A 19,865-nucleotide genomic window follows, 5' to 3' on the forward strand; every position below is an offset into this window, starting at 1 on the left:
TTCGTTTTATTATTCAACCGGGAGATTGACCGAAAATAAAAACTGACCCCATTCCAACATCCACACATTCAAGGTGCAAGTGGGAATCCTCCCTCTGAGCTATTGATGAGACTTTCCCGCCATCAGAACACAATCATCAGTGCAGCCGGCTATAGCTGGTGGTGTGGATCAAGTGGGATAAATCCAACAGGTTTGGTTGTACAGAAACCGAGAGGTAGACCGACTTGTGCACAACCACTGTCCCCATACATGGATCGAAATTTGGCCAGTCCCTGCTGAACCGACTAAACTTCGATCAATGTATAACCAGCTTAAAGTATAACTAGTGGAGAGGCATTAGAACCCCTGTCAGGTTTTTATTCATGCCTGTGCCCCCCTTAGAGAGATTCACCCTATTTGTCCTGTTTACCATTATCATTAAAAGGGAAATTCCAAATTTTGGGAAAAGTAATAGAGTGGTAATCTTCCAATGGGGACACTACTTCTAGTGACCTGGGGGGCCCCAAGGGATTCCCTTAATTTCCAGAGATTTCCTCTCACTTCCTGTTTTGGCTATGAAATAGTAGGTGACGGTTAATCTCCCCAATGGGACACAGATGGAAAAAAGAAAATCTGAAAGGCATATAACCCTCCCTCACTCTATCCAAAATGTAAAAAAAAAAAAAGTTTTGCCTATTTTTCCTTTAAATCTTTTGGCTATACAACTCCTTACACTCTTTAATTCACAACCTGAGTCCACCTATATGATATACAACCTTCAAGGGACCCCCCAACCACCCTGCCTACCCACACTCACCCAGACCCTCTTATTCCTCCTCTGAACCAAAGTCTCTCCATGTTCTTATAATACCTGTTTATACTCCATGTCTATTTTTATTTTTCCTTATCTGGTTCCTATTCACGCAGTAAAGAACCCATTCCCAAGGTTATACCATGGAAATGGAACAGGCCATATTTGGTTCTTGAATTTACCCCATTAAAATGTTATTCTTCTCATAATTGTGAAGCTCATCCTCTGTATGGGTAGTCATTTATTAATTTAAATTGTTACTTTTTAAAAGCAAAATAAAATTAGAATAGTGATACTAAATAACAATAAAATGTATATTTAGGGGCATATTCCACGTTTTATACCATGTTTCATCTTCCACCTATATTTAGGGTGTAAGATAAAACATGGTATAAAAACACTAATGAAAAAATCCAAACTGCCCCCTTTACTGAATTTCACGGTGCATTTATTGAAAGATTCCTTCTTTTTTAATTTTTTTTTTATTTAGTGAGGTTGTGGAAGACTCCTCCCGTACAGCTCCATAATCTAGGCCAGGGATTGTTTTCTAACAAATACTACATCTGTTACTATGGTACGGACTAGTAGAGAGCTTGCTGGAGATCCTCCCTCTCCATTCTGTAGTTCAGTGGCTCTTTAACCTGAGACATTAATAGACCCTGTGTGTTGCGCATGTTTCCGTGCACAAAACTTAGCCAATGTAAATTTTTATTATATCAGTGCTGGTGCATTTAATATTTTTTTTTTTGCAAAAGATGGACCATTTTTTTAAATGTAGTTGGTGCATGTACAGTATCTCACAAAAGTGAGTACACCCCTCACATTTTTGTAAATATTTTATTATATCTTTTCATGTGACAACACTGAAGAAATTACACTTTGCTACAATGTAAAGTAGTGAGTGTACAGCTTGTATAACAGTGTAAATTTTCTGTCCCCTCAAAATAACTCAACACACAGCCATTAATGTCTAAACCGCTGGCAACAAACGTGAGTACACCTCTAAGTGACAATGTCAAAATTGGGCCCAGTTAGCCATTTCCCCTCTGCGGTGTCATGTGACTCGTTAGTGTTACAAGGGCTCAGGTGTGAATGGGGAGCAGGTGTGTTCAATTTGGTGTTATGCCTTACTGATCACTGGACGTTCAGCATGGCACCTCATGGCAAAGAACCCTCTGAGGATCTGAAAAAAAGAATTGTTGCTCTACATAAAGATGGCCCAGGCTGTAAGAAGATTGCCAATACCCTGAAACTGAGCTGCAGCACAGTGGCCAAGACCATACGGTGGTTTAACAGGGCAGGTTCCACTCAGAACAGGCCTTGCCATGGTCAACCAAAGAAGTTGAGTGCATGTGCTCAGCGTTATATCCAGAGGTTGTCTTTGGGAAATAGACATATGAGTGCTGCCAACATTGCTGCAGAAGTTGAAGGGGTGGGGGGTCAGCCTGTCAGTGCTCAGACTATACGCCACACACTGCATCAAATTGGTCTGCATGGCTGTCATCCCAGAAGGAAGCCTCTTCTAAAGATGATGGACAAGAAAGCCCGCAAACAGTTTGCTGAAGACAAGCAGACTAAGGACATGGATTACTGGAACCAAGTCCTGTGGTCTGATGAGACCAAGATAAACTTATTTGGTTCAGATGGTGTCAAGCGTGTGTGGCAGCAACCAGGTGAAGGGTACAAAGACAAGTGTGTCTTGCCTACAGTCAAGCATGGTGGTGGGAGTGTCATGGTCTGGGGCTGCATGAGTGCTGCCACCACTGGGGAGCTAAAGTTCATTGAGGAAACCATGAATGCCAACATGTACTGTGACATACTGAAGCAGAGCATGATACCCACCATTTTGAGACTGGGCCCCAGGGCAGTATTCCAACATGATAACGACCCCAAACACACCTCCAAGACAACCACTGCCTTGCTAAAGAAGCTGAGGGTAAAGGTGATGGACTGGCCAAGCATGTCTTTAGACCTAAACCCTATTGAGCATCTGTGGGGCATCCTCAAATGGAAGTTGGGGAGCGCAAGGTCTCTAACATCCACCAGCTCTGTGATGTCGTCATGGAGGAGTGGAAGAGGACTCCAGTGGCAAGCTGTGAAGCTCTGGTGAACTCCATGCCCAAAAGGGTTAAGGCAGTGCTGGAAAATAATGGTGGTCACATAAAATTATGACACTTTGGGCCCAATTTGGACATTTTGACCTAGGGGTGTACTCACATTTTTTGCCAGTGGTTTAGACATTAATGGCTGTGTGTTGAGTTATTTTGAGGGGACAGCAAATTTACACTGTTATACAAGCTGTACACTCACTACTTTACATTGTAGAAAAGCATAATTTCTTCAGTGTTGTCACATGAAAAGACATAATAAAATATTTACAAAAATGTGAAGGGTGTACTCACTTTTGTGAGATACTGTACTTGAGTCTGTCCTGATATCATCCTCTGCTCAGCAGCATTCAACCTGTGGCAGAGAACAGCAAACCCAAGGGCCCAACCAGATACACTGTGTTGTAAAAAGTACTGGGACCCCAAACTCGCTCAACCATGTCTTTATTGACCTTGCTGTGTGCACTGGTCCAAATCATTTGGAGGGGGAGTTTCGAGGGGGGAGTATGGTGTGGGGTTGTTTTGCAGGGTTTGGGCTTGGCCCCTTAGTTCCAGTGAAGGGAACTCTTAAGGCATCAGCATTCCAAGACATTTTGGACAATTTCATGCTCCCAACTTTGTGGGAACAGTTTGGGGGTGGCCCCTTCCTGTTCCAACATGGCTGCGAACCAGTGTACAAAGGAGGGTCTATAAAGACATGGATGAGCCAGTTTGTGGTGGAGGAACTTGACTGGCCTGCAGTCAAGTCCTTGAGTCCTTGAGTCCTGACCTCAACCTAATAGAACACCTTTGGGATGAATTAGAACTGAGACTGTGAGCCAGACCTTGTCGTCCACCATCAGTTCTTAACCTCACAAATGCGCTTCTGGAAGAATGGTGAAACATTCCCATAGACACACTCCTAAACCTTGTGGACAGCCTTCCCAGAAGAGTTAAAGCTATTATAGCTGCAAATGGTGGGCCAACTTGATATTGAACCCAAGGGACTAAGACTGGGATGCCATTAAAGTTCATGTGCGTGTAAAGGCAGGCGTCCCAATACTTTTGACAGTATAGTGTTTGTTGCATGATCATGTGCTGATGAGAATCATTCTCACAGGAGGAGAGAGCAGAGAATAGAGGTGGGGAGGTGACCAAGCTACATTGCTTGACTGCATTAGAAAAAAACTTAGGTCACCAGAATGAAGGTGTGGTGAAGGCCAGATAAACAAAAATATTCTTGTGTATTCCGCTGTTTGCCTGGAGTTCAGTTTTAGGGCCAGAGAAATCCTTCTCAGCAGATGTTGACCTTGGTAAGGCCAAAACTTTTGAACACAGAGGATTTGACCCAATACCTTTCCTTTGTGAAAGTTGATGTTGCATTTCCTCATAGAAATCAGGTCAGTTGTCACAATGGACAGGCTTGTCAATCACTCAAGGAGGACACCTTTGAACATGGAGAAACACAAGTGACGAAGGTGACAATTTCGAGGCTGAGACTTCTTTTGTTCTTTTGTTCCTCCATATAAATCTGCTAATGTCTGTCACCTTCTGTTTGTTTAGACAGAGGAGGCCAAACTCGCTCAACTGTCCAACATGGGATCATTTGTTGAATGGCTGAGCCACATTCTTTTGTTATAACGCATAAACAAAGAGAATAATTAAAGGGTTAGTTGACCCAAAATCAGCATTTCCATGTTTGGAAGATGCTAGAGCATTAAAGTGTATCAAACCCCAATTACAAAGACGTCAGATATTGCAGAATGACAGCCCTTAGATGTGGTGGCTACTTTAGTTTTCACTTTTTAAAGCTTTTTTTTAAATTTTTTTTACTTAATTTACCTTAGGGCTGTATTGGTTAGATGTCTACACACAGGTCGGCACACCTCTACCCAACCATGTAATGCATGTATGCTTTGGCAGGAAAGGTTGTCCATGACACCTGGCCGCTGCACATATGAGCGAGCCGAGCACACAGGTCATGGCTTCTGATCAGTAACTAGTGGGACTGGCTTTCAATCATGTGACCACTGTGAGAGCCAATCACAGCAGTCATGTGATCAGGAAACTACTCCCCCCTCCCAACAAATAAGCCTACTTAGAGGTCCAAGGGAGCCAGCTCTGAGAAGTTAAAGTAGATGGAAAGGCAAAATACAATGAATGCCTCAAAATGGCACTTTTATTATTAGAGCTGTTTAACTCTCATATTTTTTTTTTTTAACCACTGGATTTTCCCCCTTAATGATCAGGCCATTTTTTGCGATTCGGCATTGCGTCACTTTAGCAGAAAATTGCGCGGTTGTGCAACGCTGTTCCTAAATTTAAAATTGATGTCCTTTTTTTCCACTAATAGAGCTTTCTCTTGGTGGTATTTGATCACCTGTGTGATTTTTATTTTTTGCGCTATAAACAAAAAAAGAGCGACAATTAGAAAAAAAAACTAAATATTTTTTACTTTCTGCTATAAAACCTATCCAATAAAAAAATTTTAAAAAATCAAATTTCTTCGTTAATTTAGGCCAATATGTTGCTACAAGTTTTTGGTAAAAAAAACAAATCCCAATTATTGTATATTGATTGGTTTGCGCAAAAGTTATGACGTCTACAAACTATGGAATAGATTTATGGAAATTTCTTTTTTTTAAATTTTTACTAGGAATTCCGGCGATCAGCAATTTGTAGCAGGACTGCGACATCGCGGCAGACAAATCTGACACTAGGTGACACTTTTTGGGGACCAGCGACACTAATACAGTGATCAGTGCTAAAAAATATGCACTACGGCACTGCGTTATTTTAACTGACAATTTTGTCCTTTTTTCCCTCAGATAGAGCTTTCTTTTGGTGGTATTTGATCACCTCAACGGTTTTTTTTTCCCACTATAAACAAAAAACGGCTGACAATTTTTGAAAAAAAAAAATAATATATATATATATATATATATATATATATATATATATATATATATCAAGCTGCAGCAATGTCAAGCTGCAGCTGTCAAAGCCGGCAGAATATTGGCATGCATAAGGAAGGGGATAAATTCCAGAGACAAAGCTATAATCCTAACACTTTATAAAACCATGGTCCGGCCACACCTGGAGTATTCTGTCCAGTTCTGGTCCCCAATCCTGAGAAAGGATATGCTGGAACTGGAGAGAGTCCAAAGAAGGGCAACTAAACTAATAAGGGGATTGGAGGACCTTAATTATGAGGAGCGGTTACAAGCGCTTAATTTGTTCTCCTTTGGAGAGGAGACGCCCGAGAGGGAACATGATAGCGATTTACAAATACCTAGCATAGGTAGAAAACTATTTAGTCCCAAGGAGTGCAAGAAGACACGTGGCCACACAATGAGATTAGAGGAGAGGCGCTTAAACTGCGTAAGGGGTTCTTCACTGTAAGGGTGGGGAGAATGTGGAACTCTCTTCCACAATTGGTGGTAGCTGCGGGGAGTATGGCTACTTTTAAAAGACTTTTGGACGTGCATATCACAGATCACAACATTCAGGGTTATGGGAAATGATCAGGCCACTGACACACACACACACACACACACACACCTATACAGGTTGAACTGGATGGACTGATGTCTTTATTCAACCTCACCTACTATGTAACTATGTAACTTTTCCCAAATAAGAAATTTTATAACATCACTTGAAGAAATCTTCCATAGTGAGCTGTAGGGAAAAAGATTTTTTTTTTTTTCTTTTTAATTTTTACAGAAAAAACAATTGTATGATCCAAGTGGACTTCAATGCTGTCTGTAAATTGTGCTCATTGTTCAATACAGTTTAAGGGGATGCAGAAGTACATCATATGGTAAAAAGTGGTGGAACCTACCCATCACACCTATATGGCCAACATATGTGGATACCAATTAAAGTCTCGAGTTCAGGTGTCAAAGGTACTGCCAAAAGGTTTGGTATGTTCAAGGATCACTCTTTTGTGACCATGAGGAACTGTCTGGCCTTAAAGTGGTTCTAAAGTCTGAAGTTTTTTTTTACATTCATGCATTGTATGCATGAAGGAAAAAAACTTTCAGTGTGCAGCTCCCACCTCAGCTCCCTCACCCCAAATACTTACCTGATCCCCAACTGGATTCAGCGATGTGCACAAAAGCTGAGGCTCTCCTGGGTCTCTCCCTCCTCATTGGTTGAGATGCAGAAGTGGCTGAGCCATTTCCCTGTCACACAGACACTCTTATAGGAGCAGATAGGGATATACCATATTGGAGGAGGAAAAATAAATCCACATAGCGTAATTCTATAAAAAAGATTCTTTGTTTATTTAAAAGTAAACATAAAAAATTACATTGAGCAAGTGTATACCTGACACTAAGGGTTCCAGCATGTAATATTTGTGCTCTATTTGCGCGAATCGAGCATGCGCAGTGATGTCCAGTGTCCGAGTCCCGGGCGAATTCATTGCACAGAATATTTTCACTTTTCTCCCCTTTAATTGAATGCTTTTAGGACTTTATTAGGAATATTAAAGTATGGACATTGTTTATTAATTTTGTTTTTGATTTGTATATATTTATCTCTATTTTTTTTAACTGATATGAATTGTTTTGTTATCCCACATTTATTCCACTGATTTTTTCACTGATATGAATAGTTGTTTTATAACATATTTTTTCAAATTTTTTTATCACTATTTTCAACATATTTTTGAACTGATTATTAGAGAAAGTTTTTTCTTCTCTCTGTAATAATTATTATTGAGTATGATTATTGCACTTGCACTTTTTTGGAAGATATTATAGGATATTTATGATGGGAAGGTAGATTTGTGCTGATTTCAGAGTTTGTTGATCCACTAACTGTAGAGGCACAGGGCAATGTTAAGACAGAAGGTACAGAAAGTTTGCTTTTAAAAAAAAAATTGATTTAATTAAAGAAAAAAAAAATTAAAAATAAATCTTTTTGGATTTGAGGGGGTCAGTTGTTTTTTTTTTTTGCACGGTGAAGGGAAAGGAGAAGAAGGAACCGTATCAGAGGCAAAAATGTCAGTTGGTAGCAGCAGGAGCAACAAGATTTACATGAAAAGTTTTGGGTTCAGCGTATATAAAATAAATGTATTGATTTTATCAGTAATATATGCAGTGGGTGTCCGATAGACCTCTGTGATCCAGGTCTGATCCATTTTATTATAAGTCAGCTTCTTGGTCACAAACCTCCCCCCACTGCGCTGGGGGCCAACTCTGACATGAAACCTGCAGCAGGACAGGCAAGTACCATATACGCATGTTGGACATCCTCTAGCCTGCGGTGCATCCTCAACATCTAGAAGTTCATTTTTTTTATTTACAGTTTTGCTATACCTGCCTGTGTTTGCTCGGTATGGGCAAATCTTATCTTACAATCATAAAAATAAATAAATAAATAAATAAAAAAAAATAAAATCTCAAAATAAAAAAAAATGAAAAGTATAAAAAATAAATCTATAGAAATGTTTAACCGGTTGCCGACTGCGCACAGTATATTTACTGCGGCAGTCGGCCCCGGCCAGGCAGAGTGACGTAGGTCTACGTCGCTCGCCTGTCACTCCTTCTAGAGCCAATAGCGGGCGGGCGCGCGCCCGCTGAGGCGCGCGCCCGCTGAGGCTCGTTCACGGAGGAGTGCGGGAGTGTGACTGGCGGACCCGATGTCCGCCGGTCACACTACAATCGCCGGTACAGCGGGAGAAAGACAGAGCGGCTTATGTAAACAAGCCGCCTGTCTGTTCTCCCTGTGTAAAAGTGAAGATCAGATGGTTCTACTATGTAGAACTGTTGATCTTTGTTTTTACACTAGTAGACCTGTCCCTGCACAGTTAGAATCACGCCCCTAGGACACACTTAACCCCTCCCTGTCCAATACTGTTAACCCCTTCCCTGCCAGTGTCATTTTTGCAGTAACAGTGCATATATATAGCACTGATTACTGCAGTAATGTCACTGGTACCCCCAAAAGTGTCAAAAATGTCAGTCAAGGGTCCGATCTGTCCGCTGCAATGTCGCAGTACCGCAAAAAAAATCGCAGATCGCCGCCATTACTCGTTAAAAAAAAAAAACACCAAAAATGACAAAAATCTTTCCCTTTGTTAGTAAACGCGATAACTTTTGCGCAAACCAATCAAAATACGCTTTTTGCGATTTTTTTTACCAAACATAGGTAGCATAAAACAAATTGGCCGAAAATTTTAAAAAATTTTGATTTTTACATTTGTTTTTGGGGGAATTTCATATAAAAAAAAGTGAAAAATATTGTTGTTTTTGCAAAAATTACGCTCTTTTTTTGTTTATAGCGCGTGATCAAAAAATCGCACAGGTGATCAAATACCACCAAAAGAAAGCTCTGTTTGTGGGAAAAAAAGGACGTGAAATTCATTTAGGTACAGCGTCGCACGACCGCGCAATTGTCCATTAAAGTCACGCAGTAAAAAATCGCAAAAAAAACCCTGGTCTTTTAGCAGGAAAATCCTACGGTGGTAAAGTGGTTAAATAAAAAAAAAAAAAAAACATAAAAAAAGTGATGACGGTATGAAAAGGTTGCAATGATCAGGTCATAACCTAGAGGAAGGAGAATGTTTTCACCACTAATTATGGAAGCAGTTCAGGTGGCAAGCAGGCATACAGGTGCTAAGAGCGTGTGGGATTTGAGAATTTTTTTCCGGCTCCAGCAAAGAGTTGACATGGGGAGGTTGTTACTTGAAACAGTAGGATGGGCATTGGCACATGCTGCTTTGTGTTTGAAGACTTCACTCTGGGGAAGGGCAGCAGCCTATGGTCATAGGATTATATGCCTACTTTATTTCTGCTGTATGTCCTTTCCCTTTTGTCCTTGTTCAAAAGTCAACTAGGACTGAAGTTAGTCTCTGACCAAATATGGCAGCCCCCCCAGCTGTCAGTATTTTTTACATAGTTTGCATTGCCATCCGTCTTTGTGTTTGTTCGGCAGGGATGATCTTACAAGGACAAACAAAATGTTAAAAATTAAAAACAGGAAATTTGTAAATCATTTTTAACACAAAATAAAATACATTAAACAATTGTGATGACAGGTAGAAATATATAAAGAAACAAAAGAAGCGCAAAACCGGACTTTGGAGGCAAGTTTGGACACAAAATCTTAAAAAAATGTATTACTATTTACAGTATCTCACAAAAGTGAGTACACCCCTCACATTTTTGTAAATATTTTATTATATCTTTTCATGTGACAACACTGAAGAAATGACACTTTGCTACAATGTAAAGTAGTGAGTGTACAGCTTGTATAACCGTGTAAATTTGCGGTCCCCGCAAAATAACTCAACAAACAGTCATTAATGTCTAAACCACTGGCCAAAAAAGTGAGTACACCCCTAGGTCAAAATGTCCAAATTGGGCCCAAAGTGTCAATATTTTGTGTGGCCACCATTATTTCCCAGCACTGCCTTAACCCTTTTAGGCATGGAGTTCACCAGAGCTTCACAGGTTGCCATTGGAGTCCTCTTCCACTTCTCCATGACGACATCACAGAGCTGGTGGATGTTAGAGACCTCCTCCACCTCCCATTTGAGGATGCCTCACAGATGCTCAATAGGGTTTAGGTCTGGAGACATGCTTGGCTAGTCCATCACCTTTACCCTTAGCTTCTTTAGCAAGGCAGTTGTTGTCTTGGAGGTGTGTTTGGGGTTGTTATCATGTTGGAATACTGCCCTGGGGCCCAGTCTTCCGAAGGGAGGGGATCATGCTCTGCTTCAGTATGTCACAGTACATGTTGGCATTCATGGTTCCCTCAATGAACTGTAGCTCCCCAGTTCCGGCAGCACTCATGCAGCCCCAGACCACGACACTCTCACCACCATTCTTGACTGTAGGCAAGACACACTTGTCTTTGTACTCCTCACCTGGTTGCCGCCACACACGCTTGACATCATATAAACCAAATAAGTTTATCTCAGTCTTATCAGACCACAGGACATGGTTCCAGTAACCCATGTCCTTAGTCTGCTTGTCTTCAGCAAACTGTTTGCAAGCTTTCTTGTGCATCATCTTTAGAAGAGGCTTCCTTCTGGGACGACAGCCATGCAGACTAATTTGATGCAGTGTGTGGCGTATGGTCTGAACACTGACAGACTGACCCCCCACCCCTTCAACCTCTACAGTAATGTTGGCAACACTCATATGTCTATTTTCCAAAGACAACCTCTGGATATAAGGCTGAGCACGTGCACTCAACTTCTTTGGTCAACCATGGCATTTATATTTAAAAATAAAACCTATCTTGTCTCTCCCTCTTATATTGCGGCCTAACAAGCTACTTACATACTGTCCAGCCACTGAACAATACTAGTAGCTATTGTCTCAGAAAAAAAGACACTTCGTTTTTATTCCAAGATAAAAGCTGCCTAATCTCTCTATCTTTTATTGTGGCCTAATCAAACTGTTGGCATACTGTCCAACCACTGTACAATATTCCTGGCAGTTTTCTTTCAGATAAAACATTGTTTTACCTTGCCCCTGCAAAACAAAAAAAAAGTCAGCTCCATTTAGACATGGTTTGTTGAGTCTGATGTGAAGGAACTTGAGTGACTTGCACAGAGCCCTGACCTCAACCCTACTGAACACCTTTAGGTTGATCTGGAACGCCAATTGGGAGCCAGTTCTTATTAACTAACATCAGTACCTGCCCTCCCAAAAACTTTTTTGGCTCAATGGGCAAAAATGCTCACAGGAATACTCCAAAATATTGTGGAAAGCTTTCCCAGAAAAGTAGAAGCAGTTATAACCACAGGGGAGGTTGATGGATGGGTAAATCCATATTAATTGCCCATGGTTTGGAATGGGATATCCAGCATGCTTTTGATGGTTGGCTGTTCTAAAACCTTTAGCCATATACTGTATCACATCTTTTATTGTACTGGACATACAATATGCCCTAATGTGGACAGCATTGTGCACATAATCACAAAACAAACTACAACAGAGCAAAACGAGGGTAGGTGTGTACAATTAAAAAAATAACATCCCAACAAGCTGTAGACAATGGATAATGAGAGTTAGGTAATCCAAATGCGGGTATGAGTTTCAGAGACTCATTTTTTTGTAACGTGGGTAACTGATGTGTAACGAAAAGAACACAGCGGGTGTCTCAAAAAATTCCAGTCACTATTTGATGCTACAGAGTTCCCCTTTTAGTGTCCTTATACCCTGAATCTGTGTGCCACGTATCAGCTGTCTACTTGTCATCGGGTGCCTGACTGCCTCCGTTCTGAGAGATGATCATGTACTCTTGCATTTTAAAATTGGAGTATTAAATATGCAGTTTGCATTTTCACATTCTTGTGGATTGTGGCCAACTGAGAGTTTGCGGCTCACGCTGAATATCTTGGAATTAGTCAATGTGTATAATTGCCATCACGCTGAGTTCTCACCCAGTAGATTCTGTTTGAAATATATGTTATTTTTTTTCCCTGTTCACGCATGCGATAATTTCCTCCCCCCTCCCCCTCTCCGCAGACCATTCAATGTTATTAGCGCCGCTAGACGACATATTAAACCATCATCTTTTCCATATAAACTTGAGCCAATACAATGATTAAATTACTTGACTTATAATACAGTTGTTTCTTAACACAACGCATGTAGGGTTGACACCTCAAACTACACAAAGGCTCCGGAAATACAGGGAAGGATTTACTAAAATATGCAAGTTTTACGCCAATTTCCCAATCCTGTGCTTGCTTCACTGACAAAAATGCAGAGTTAAATGATACCTCCTATTGGACTGGAGCAAATCGTAGCTGCAAATTTTGAGATGGCTCAAAACCTCTTCTTCAGTCAGGGTGTGAGACGGCCTGGGCTGTCTCAAAAGCTTGGAATATTAATTTACATCAGTGAAACCCATACAATTCTCTAATACATTGCTTGAAAGTCTTGAGCCAGGTAGGACATACACCTCTGTTTTAATATTGTTCAATTATTTGGGTCTCGGACTAAAAATTTAGTAAGTGGACCTATAACTGATAACTGTGGTCTTGACATTTTGATAATGGCCAAGGAAGTACTGCAGGCCTTAGACTTTGAAGGCAAGAACAATCAAGTGCCCTCTTCATGGTATGGACAGATTTACATGAAAAAAGTAATTGTACTACGCAACCTGTGCCATGGTGACTCAGTGATTGGCGGGCATAGCGAAAAGCAAACGTTCCTACAGGACATGGTTTAAAGTAACATACATTCTTACATCTCTAGGTATTTAGCCCCATGATATCTTAAAGGAAGTTGGTAACTTTAGTCTGCTAGACAATGTAGTAGCAGGTCTAAACAAGGAGCAGCTAGCTGTTTAATTGTGGTCCCGGTTGGATTATTGCCTGAACAGTGGAGTTGCTCCATTTGGGGGTGCTCAATATATATTATTAGTACTAGGGTGGCAAGTTTTCCCCTGTCTCTCAGCCCATTCTACCCGCCCCCCCCCCCCCAAGGTAATGTGTAGAAAGCACTGCAATGGACCACTTTGGGTACTGGAGGAAAAGTCTATCTGCTGAGTTAAACATTTTGACTGATCTCCACGCTTTTCGATAGCTAGCACTATCAACATTGTGGTTCTTGACCTCATACAAGTAGAACTGCGATGGATAACCTTGGAGTTCTGGAGGAAAAGTCCACCTGCTGAGTTGAACCTTTTTTGATGGACCTCCATTCTTTTCCATTGCAGCATTATCAGCATTGTTGTTCTTGACCCCATACATGTAGGACTACAACAGATGACCTTGGGGTACTGGAGGAAAGTCCACCTGCTGAGCTGAACATTTTTGACAGATCGTTACTCTTTTCCATTGCAGCACTACCAGCATTGTGGTTCTTAACCTCATACATGTAGGACTGCAACAGATAACCTTGGGGTACTGGAGGAAAGTCCACCTGCTGAGCTGAACATTTTTGACAGATCGTTACTCTTTTCCATTGCAGCACTACCAGCATTGTGGTTCTTAACCTCATACATGTAGGACTGCAACAGATAACCTTGGGGTACTGGAGGAAAGTCCACCTGCTGAGCTGAACATTTTTGACAGATCGTTACTCTTTTCCATTGCAGCACTACCAGCATTGTGGTTCTTAACCTCATACATGTAGGACTGCAACAGATAACCTTGGGGTACTGGAGGAAAGTCCACCTGCTGAGCTGAACATTTTTGACAGATCGTTACTCTTTTCCATTGCAGCACTACCAGCATTGTGGTTCTTAACCTCATACATGTAGGACTGCAACAGATAACCTTGGGGTACTGGAGGAAAGTCCACCTGCTGAGCTGAACATTTTTGACAGATCGTTACTCTTTTCCATTGCAGCACTACCAGCATTGTGGTTCTTAACCTCATACATGTAGGACTGCAACAGATAACCTTGGGGTACTGGAGGAAAGTCCACCTGCTGAGCTGAACATTTTTGACATATCTCTACTCTTTTCCATTGCAGCACTACCAGCATTGTGGTTGTTGACCTCATACATGTAGGACTACAACAGATAACCTTGGGTACTGGAGGAAAAGTCCACCTGCTGATTTAAACATTTTGACTGATCTCCACTCTTTTCCATAGCTAGTACTACCAGCATAGTTATTCTTGACCTCGTACTGTACATGTAGAACTGCGATGGAAAGCCTTGGGGGTTCTAGAAGGAAAGTCAACCTGCTGAGTTTAACATTTTTGGCAGATCTCCACTCTTTTCTATTGTAGCACTATCCGCATTGTGATTCTTTTTTTTTAATCAGATAATTTTTATTGAAAAACTTTTCATTACAAAAAAAAAAAAAAAAAAGAAAGACATCCAACACTACACAAGAAAACAAGACAATTGCGGTGTATACAAGCAAATAACACTGGAGTGGGTACAGCCATAAATGCATATTTGGGGTACAGCATGGACAACTATCACATGTAAAGTATGAGTCCCCCCGGGTTCAAGGAGAACAGCCCAGTCCTAAAACCAATGCCAAGGATTGGCTATACAATTGCGAAGGATTGGTCTAAATACACTGCACTACTCCGGAAAGATAAAATAAGATAAAAGAGAAAGAAGAAGAGAAAAACAAACGGTGCACACACCCAGCCTAACGGTAAATTGTTCCTTGATCCCTCCCCGCCATAAAATGTAGCCCAACAGGGCGGAGATAGTTATGTGACCCTCTCCTCCTGAAGCCCCCACATCCGCCCGGGCACTATCACATCATAACCAGGCATGTCAACACCATATTAGGAGGAGTGGCTCACCCCCCCTCCCCCCCGATCCTATTCGTGACCAGGTGAAGGGGAGCCAGCCCTGGCACATCCAGCCATGGTCCCCATATTCGCTCAAATTTCGTAGTGCTCCCTCTATGCTTGTAAGTAAGATGTTCCCTGGCCAAGAGAGATTTAACTTCCTCTATCCACCCCATTGCATTGTGATTCTTGACCTCATGCATGTAGGACTACAACAGATAACCTTTGGGTACTGGAAGAAAAGTCAACCTGCTGAGTTGAACATTTTTAACTGATCTCCACCCTTTTCTATTGTAGTACTACCGGCAGCAGCCAGCATTCTGGTTCTTGACCTCCTACATGTAGAACACAACCCTAATTGGGACAGAAATACTTTTTATAAAATCAGGTTTTATAGATATAAAAACTTGACACATTCTCACCCTTCTCTTCTCTTTCCAAAACAAAATTAAACGTTCTCGCTAACATTAGGTTTACATTGTGCATCAAAGACCTTTACCTAATGCACTATTTGCGGTTTATGTCTCTGTCTCTGAATGTGTTTCTCCGGGTACTCCAGTTTCCTATAATAGTCCAAAGTCATGTTGGGTAATTGGATCCTGTCTGAATTGGCCCTAGTATACGCATGCATGTGAGATAGTGGTCTTAGATTATAAGCTCCTTAAAGGGCGTGAACTTGTAGAGTATGTAAAGTGTTTCATAAATTGGGGGGCGCTATATAAATACCTGTATTAAATAAAAGGGCCCTAATAAGAGTCTTAAGCCGGCCATACATTTTGCAATATACTTATTCAATTTCCTTTAAATTGTTGTTCAACTATGTAGTGCAAGGGCCTGTCTGATTACATACAAATTAAAAGTGTTTAGGATTGACCTCATATTATATGGTTTTGACAAATCTAAAGGAACATTGTAAAACGTATGGACAGCCTTGAAGTCAATTTTTGTTGCTGGTAAATTATTCCTTCAGTTGGAGCTCTTTTGAGAACAAAATGTTTTGAAGCTTTTTTTTTTTTTTTAGAATCACAAATTTTTTAAAAGCAGTAATTATTAAATGAATAGAAATTTTGTACATAACTTTTAACTTCCCAAAGATAAAAAGGTTGACAGTCTTTGTTCTAGAAACATGCTAAATCTAATGTCATTTATTGTTTTGTAATAATGTTTATATGACTTGAAAGTTAACATTTTAAAAGCTATTATCCAATTATGTGCTTTAAACAAAATGTTCAGCCACCTTATAGCACAAAACAATGGTTCATCCCTGCAGCTGGATTATACACATGGATAGCTAGAATCTTGCTCTAAAGATAACAAAACAATTTTGAACCTTACTTTTTGTAGTCTTTTCTGGAAAGAAAAATATTTAATCTTGAGTGAGTCATATTATCTTATATAAGATGAAAGCACTCATCACTTGTCAATATGTTGTTATTTTATTAAACATATTTCAATCTTTTAATCAGTTTACTTTCAATAATTATAAATTACCCAAGACATCAAAATGCAGGAAGAACACTGAAGGAAGTCTTTCATGGCTATAATCAGATATCAAAATGAAAATTAAATGTTCCATTTACTTTGTAAAAAGCTGCGGAAACAGCTGGTGCTATATAAATCCTGTATGATATAATAATAATGACAATAATATATATATAAAAAAATAATAATATGTTATATATATATAAAAGTAAACAACATAAACAAAATAAACTGTTTTTTTCTTTATTGTGTGTATCTAAAATTATTTTGTTTTTAATACTTAAAAAGCTGCTGAAACTAATGACAATAATATATATATAAATAATAATATTTTACTGGAATAGATAGTTGCAATAGATTAGACAAAAATAAATAAATAAATAAATAAAAAGACCAAAAAAATTATCAACAGAGAAAAAAATATATACTGTATATATATATATATATATATATATATATATATATATATATATATAAAAGTAAACAACATAAACAAAGTAAACAGTTTTTTTTCTTTATTATGTGTATCTAAAATTATTTTGTTTTTAACACTTAAAAAGCTGCTGAAACTAATGACAATAATATATATATCTATATATATATATATCTATATATATATATAGATATATATATATAAAATAATATTTTACTGGAATAGATAGTTGCAATGGATTAGACAAAAATAAATAAATAAATAAATAAAAAGACCAAAAAAATTATCAACAGAGAAAAAAAATATATTGTATATATAAAAGTAAACAACATAAACAAAATACATTTTTTTTTCTTTATTATGTGTATCTAAAATTATTTTAGATTTTATTAAAGTAAATAAAAATATTACATTTTACACAAAGCGTATCTAAAAACAAAAACTTTTTTTTTTCCAGTTTTGAAGAGAATGTGGAACGGCTAAAATCCCGTTCATGTTTTTATTGCTGTCTGTGTGCCCACTAGGAAGATTAAACCTTTCCTTTTATCCTTTGCGGCCATTGTTGCCAGGACTGAAAGTGAGAGAAAACCCTACTCTATTTAAATTAAAAATACTGTAGATATACTTTATAAAATTATCATAAAGTATTATTATTATTATTATTGTTCAAAATTTTATATGAACTGTTTGCAGTTTCCATACAATTCAGATTGCAGGTTCCTTACAACTCAAGCCAAGAGGATTAATCAATGCGGGTGCTCAGCGGAGCACAATTATTTCACAATTATTTCACATATTGATGGATATTTATGGACTTTTTTTTTATCAATTATCATAATGATATTTATATTTATATGCTTTATTGATTAGCACAATATTTGTGGATTTTTAGTAGTATGTTTTAATTAATTTTAACACTACTGATTAAGCATATTGTGTGATTCACATATTCTATATTTACACATTGTTGCACATTTGCACGAATTGATATTTTTTGCACAACTCTACATTCATTTTTTAATAGTAGCGCTGCAACACTGGTATTATATTTTCTAAAGGCACATGCACTTTAATTTGCAGCTAGCAGCTATTGCACAGACAATTGAGAGTGTCATTTATTTTTATATTTTTTTATATATTATTTATTCATTTATATAGTCACACCATAAGCGCGAGGTTTCTTTCACTGTTTTAAATCTAAAGGGAAGTGCAATGAGTTGTTCGACAAAGTAACTTTTAGTAGTTAGTTGGGGGTGGGATAGGGCTTTCCTAAAAAGACGAGTTTTCAGGGATCACCTAAAGGTAGACAGAGTAAAAGACAGCCAGACAGATCGGAGGTAGGGAGTTCCAGTGGTAGGGAGAGGTTTTGGGAAAGTCCTAAATGCTAGCATGAAAGGTGATGAGGGAGCTAGGTCTTGAAAGGTCTTGGAAAGTTGAGGTCCAAGGAGCTAGGTCTTGGAAGGTGTGAAGACTACAACTTAGGTGATATTTTGTGACAAGGTTGGTGATGTAGCTGGGTGCAGAGTTGTGGATGGCTTTGTAGGTTGTCGTTAATATTTAGAATTTTACTCAAAAGTAAATCACACTAAAAAAGGTAAATTCTTTCATTTATTTTGATAGGTGAAGGTCTGGTTTCAGAACAGAAGAACCAAGTACAAGAGACAGAAGTTGGAGGAAGAAGGACCAGACTCCGACCAGAAGAAGAAAGGCTCCCACCACATTAACAGATGGAGACTGGCCACCAAGCAATCCAACGGGGAAGACATTGATGTCACATCCAATGACTAAGTGGGTGGATTCTTAGTGCCCCAAACCAACCACAGACTTTCACAGCTGGAAGAAAACATTAAAAAAAATGACTGAACAGGAATGACCCAGAACAAATAACATGGAATCTCCCCACAAAGCTGTTGAGACATGGGCTCGGGGGGTAGACCAGTGTTATGGAGGAAGTCATGCACTTGTCACACCACATGGAGACGTGGGCCAGGCCAAGCTGATATCACTATGGACTTTTATCAGCTGTAAAAACGACCGTTGACTTTATGGTTGTGAAACAAAAAGAAAAAAAAAAATCTCTTTTTTTTTTGGCCTTCCTTATTTCTTTCCTTAATTTTTTTTATTTATTTTCTTTATCTGATAAAAAAAGTAGTTATTACCAATTTAGTGTGTAAATGTGTGTTAATAAAAAATAATATTGAAACAGAGTGCGCATTCCTGTAGTGATATGAAGGGGGAAAAAAAATAAAAAATACAATGGGGAGGTGAATGCCCCCCCCAATATTGAATTGTGGCTAATGTTTGGCCAAACCTGGTTTAGGTTTGGCCAAACTTTAACCACAATTCAATATTGAGGCCAAAAATAATGCACAACATAGGTCATACATGTAGAGATGACATATATTTGATACATATAGAGAAATAGGAGAGACTTAAGCTGGCCACTAGTGGATACTCTAGTACAGAGGTATTAAAATAAAATTTTGGGAGGTCTGATCATAAAAAATTTCTGCCAGCAGAGGTCCGAATCACGTTTATTAGATGTCACAGGTCCTTCACGTCACAGCCCCCTTTTCTTATATCACAATCCCCTTCTTACATCAAGGTCCTCAGTCTCCCCCACACATCGATATCCCCTTCCCTCCTTCACATCACCCCCCCCCCAGTAGTGTCCTCTGGCCCCCTTTACAGCATCCCCTCCCCACAGCAATGTTCTCTGTCCCCCCCTTCCCATCACAGCCCCCCGCTGCTCTGCCCCCACATTCACATTACAGCCCCTCGCAGCTCTACCCTCTTATTCACATTGCAGCTCTGCCCCCCCATTCACATTACAACCTGT

The 19,865-nt window shown here is 39.3% G+C and overlaps 1 protein-coding gene across 1 annotated transcript in view; it reads left to right on the top strand.

Annotated features, from left to right (window-relative positions):
- EMX1 (empty spiracles homeobox 1) overlaps positions 1–19,233 on the top strand; it is a 100,472-nt gene extending 81,239 nt beyond the window's left edge. The window contains exon 3 of the mRNA XM_082257615.1: positions 18,647–19,233. Within this exon, the coding sequence (XP_082113741.1) occupies positions 18,647–18,814 (168 nt within the window). The 3' untranslated portion in view covers positions 18,815–19,233. The remainder of the gene's footprint in view (positions 1–18,646) is intronic.
- The last annotated feature ends 632 nt before the right edge of the window (positions 19,234–19,865 follow it).

The sequence above is a fragment of the Pelophylax lessonae genome (genome assembly GCF_965119305.1).
Source record: "Pelophylax lessonae genome assembly, chromosome: 1".
In the NCBI taxonomy this organism is placed as follows: domain Eukaryota; kingdom Metazoa; phylum Chordata; class Amphibia; order Anura; family Ranidae; genus Pelophylax; species Pelophylax lessonae.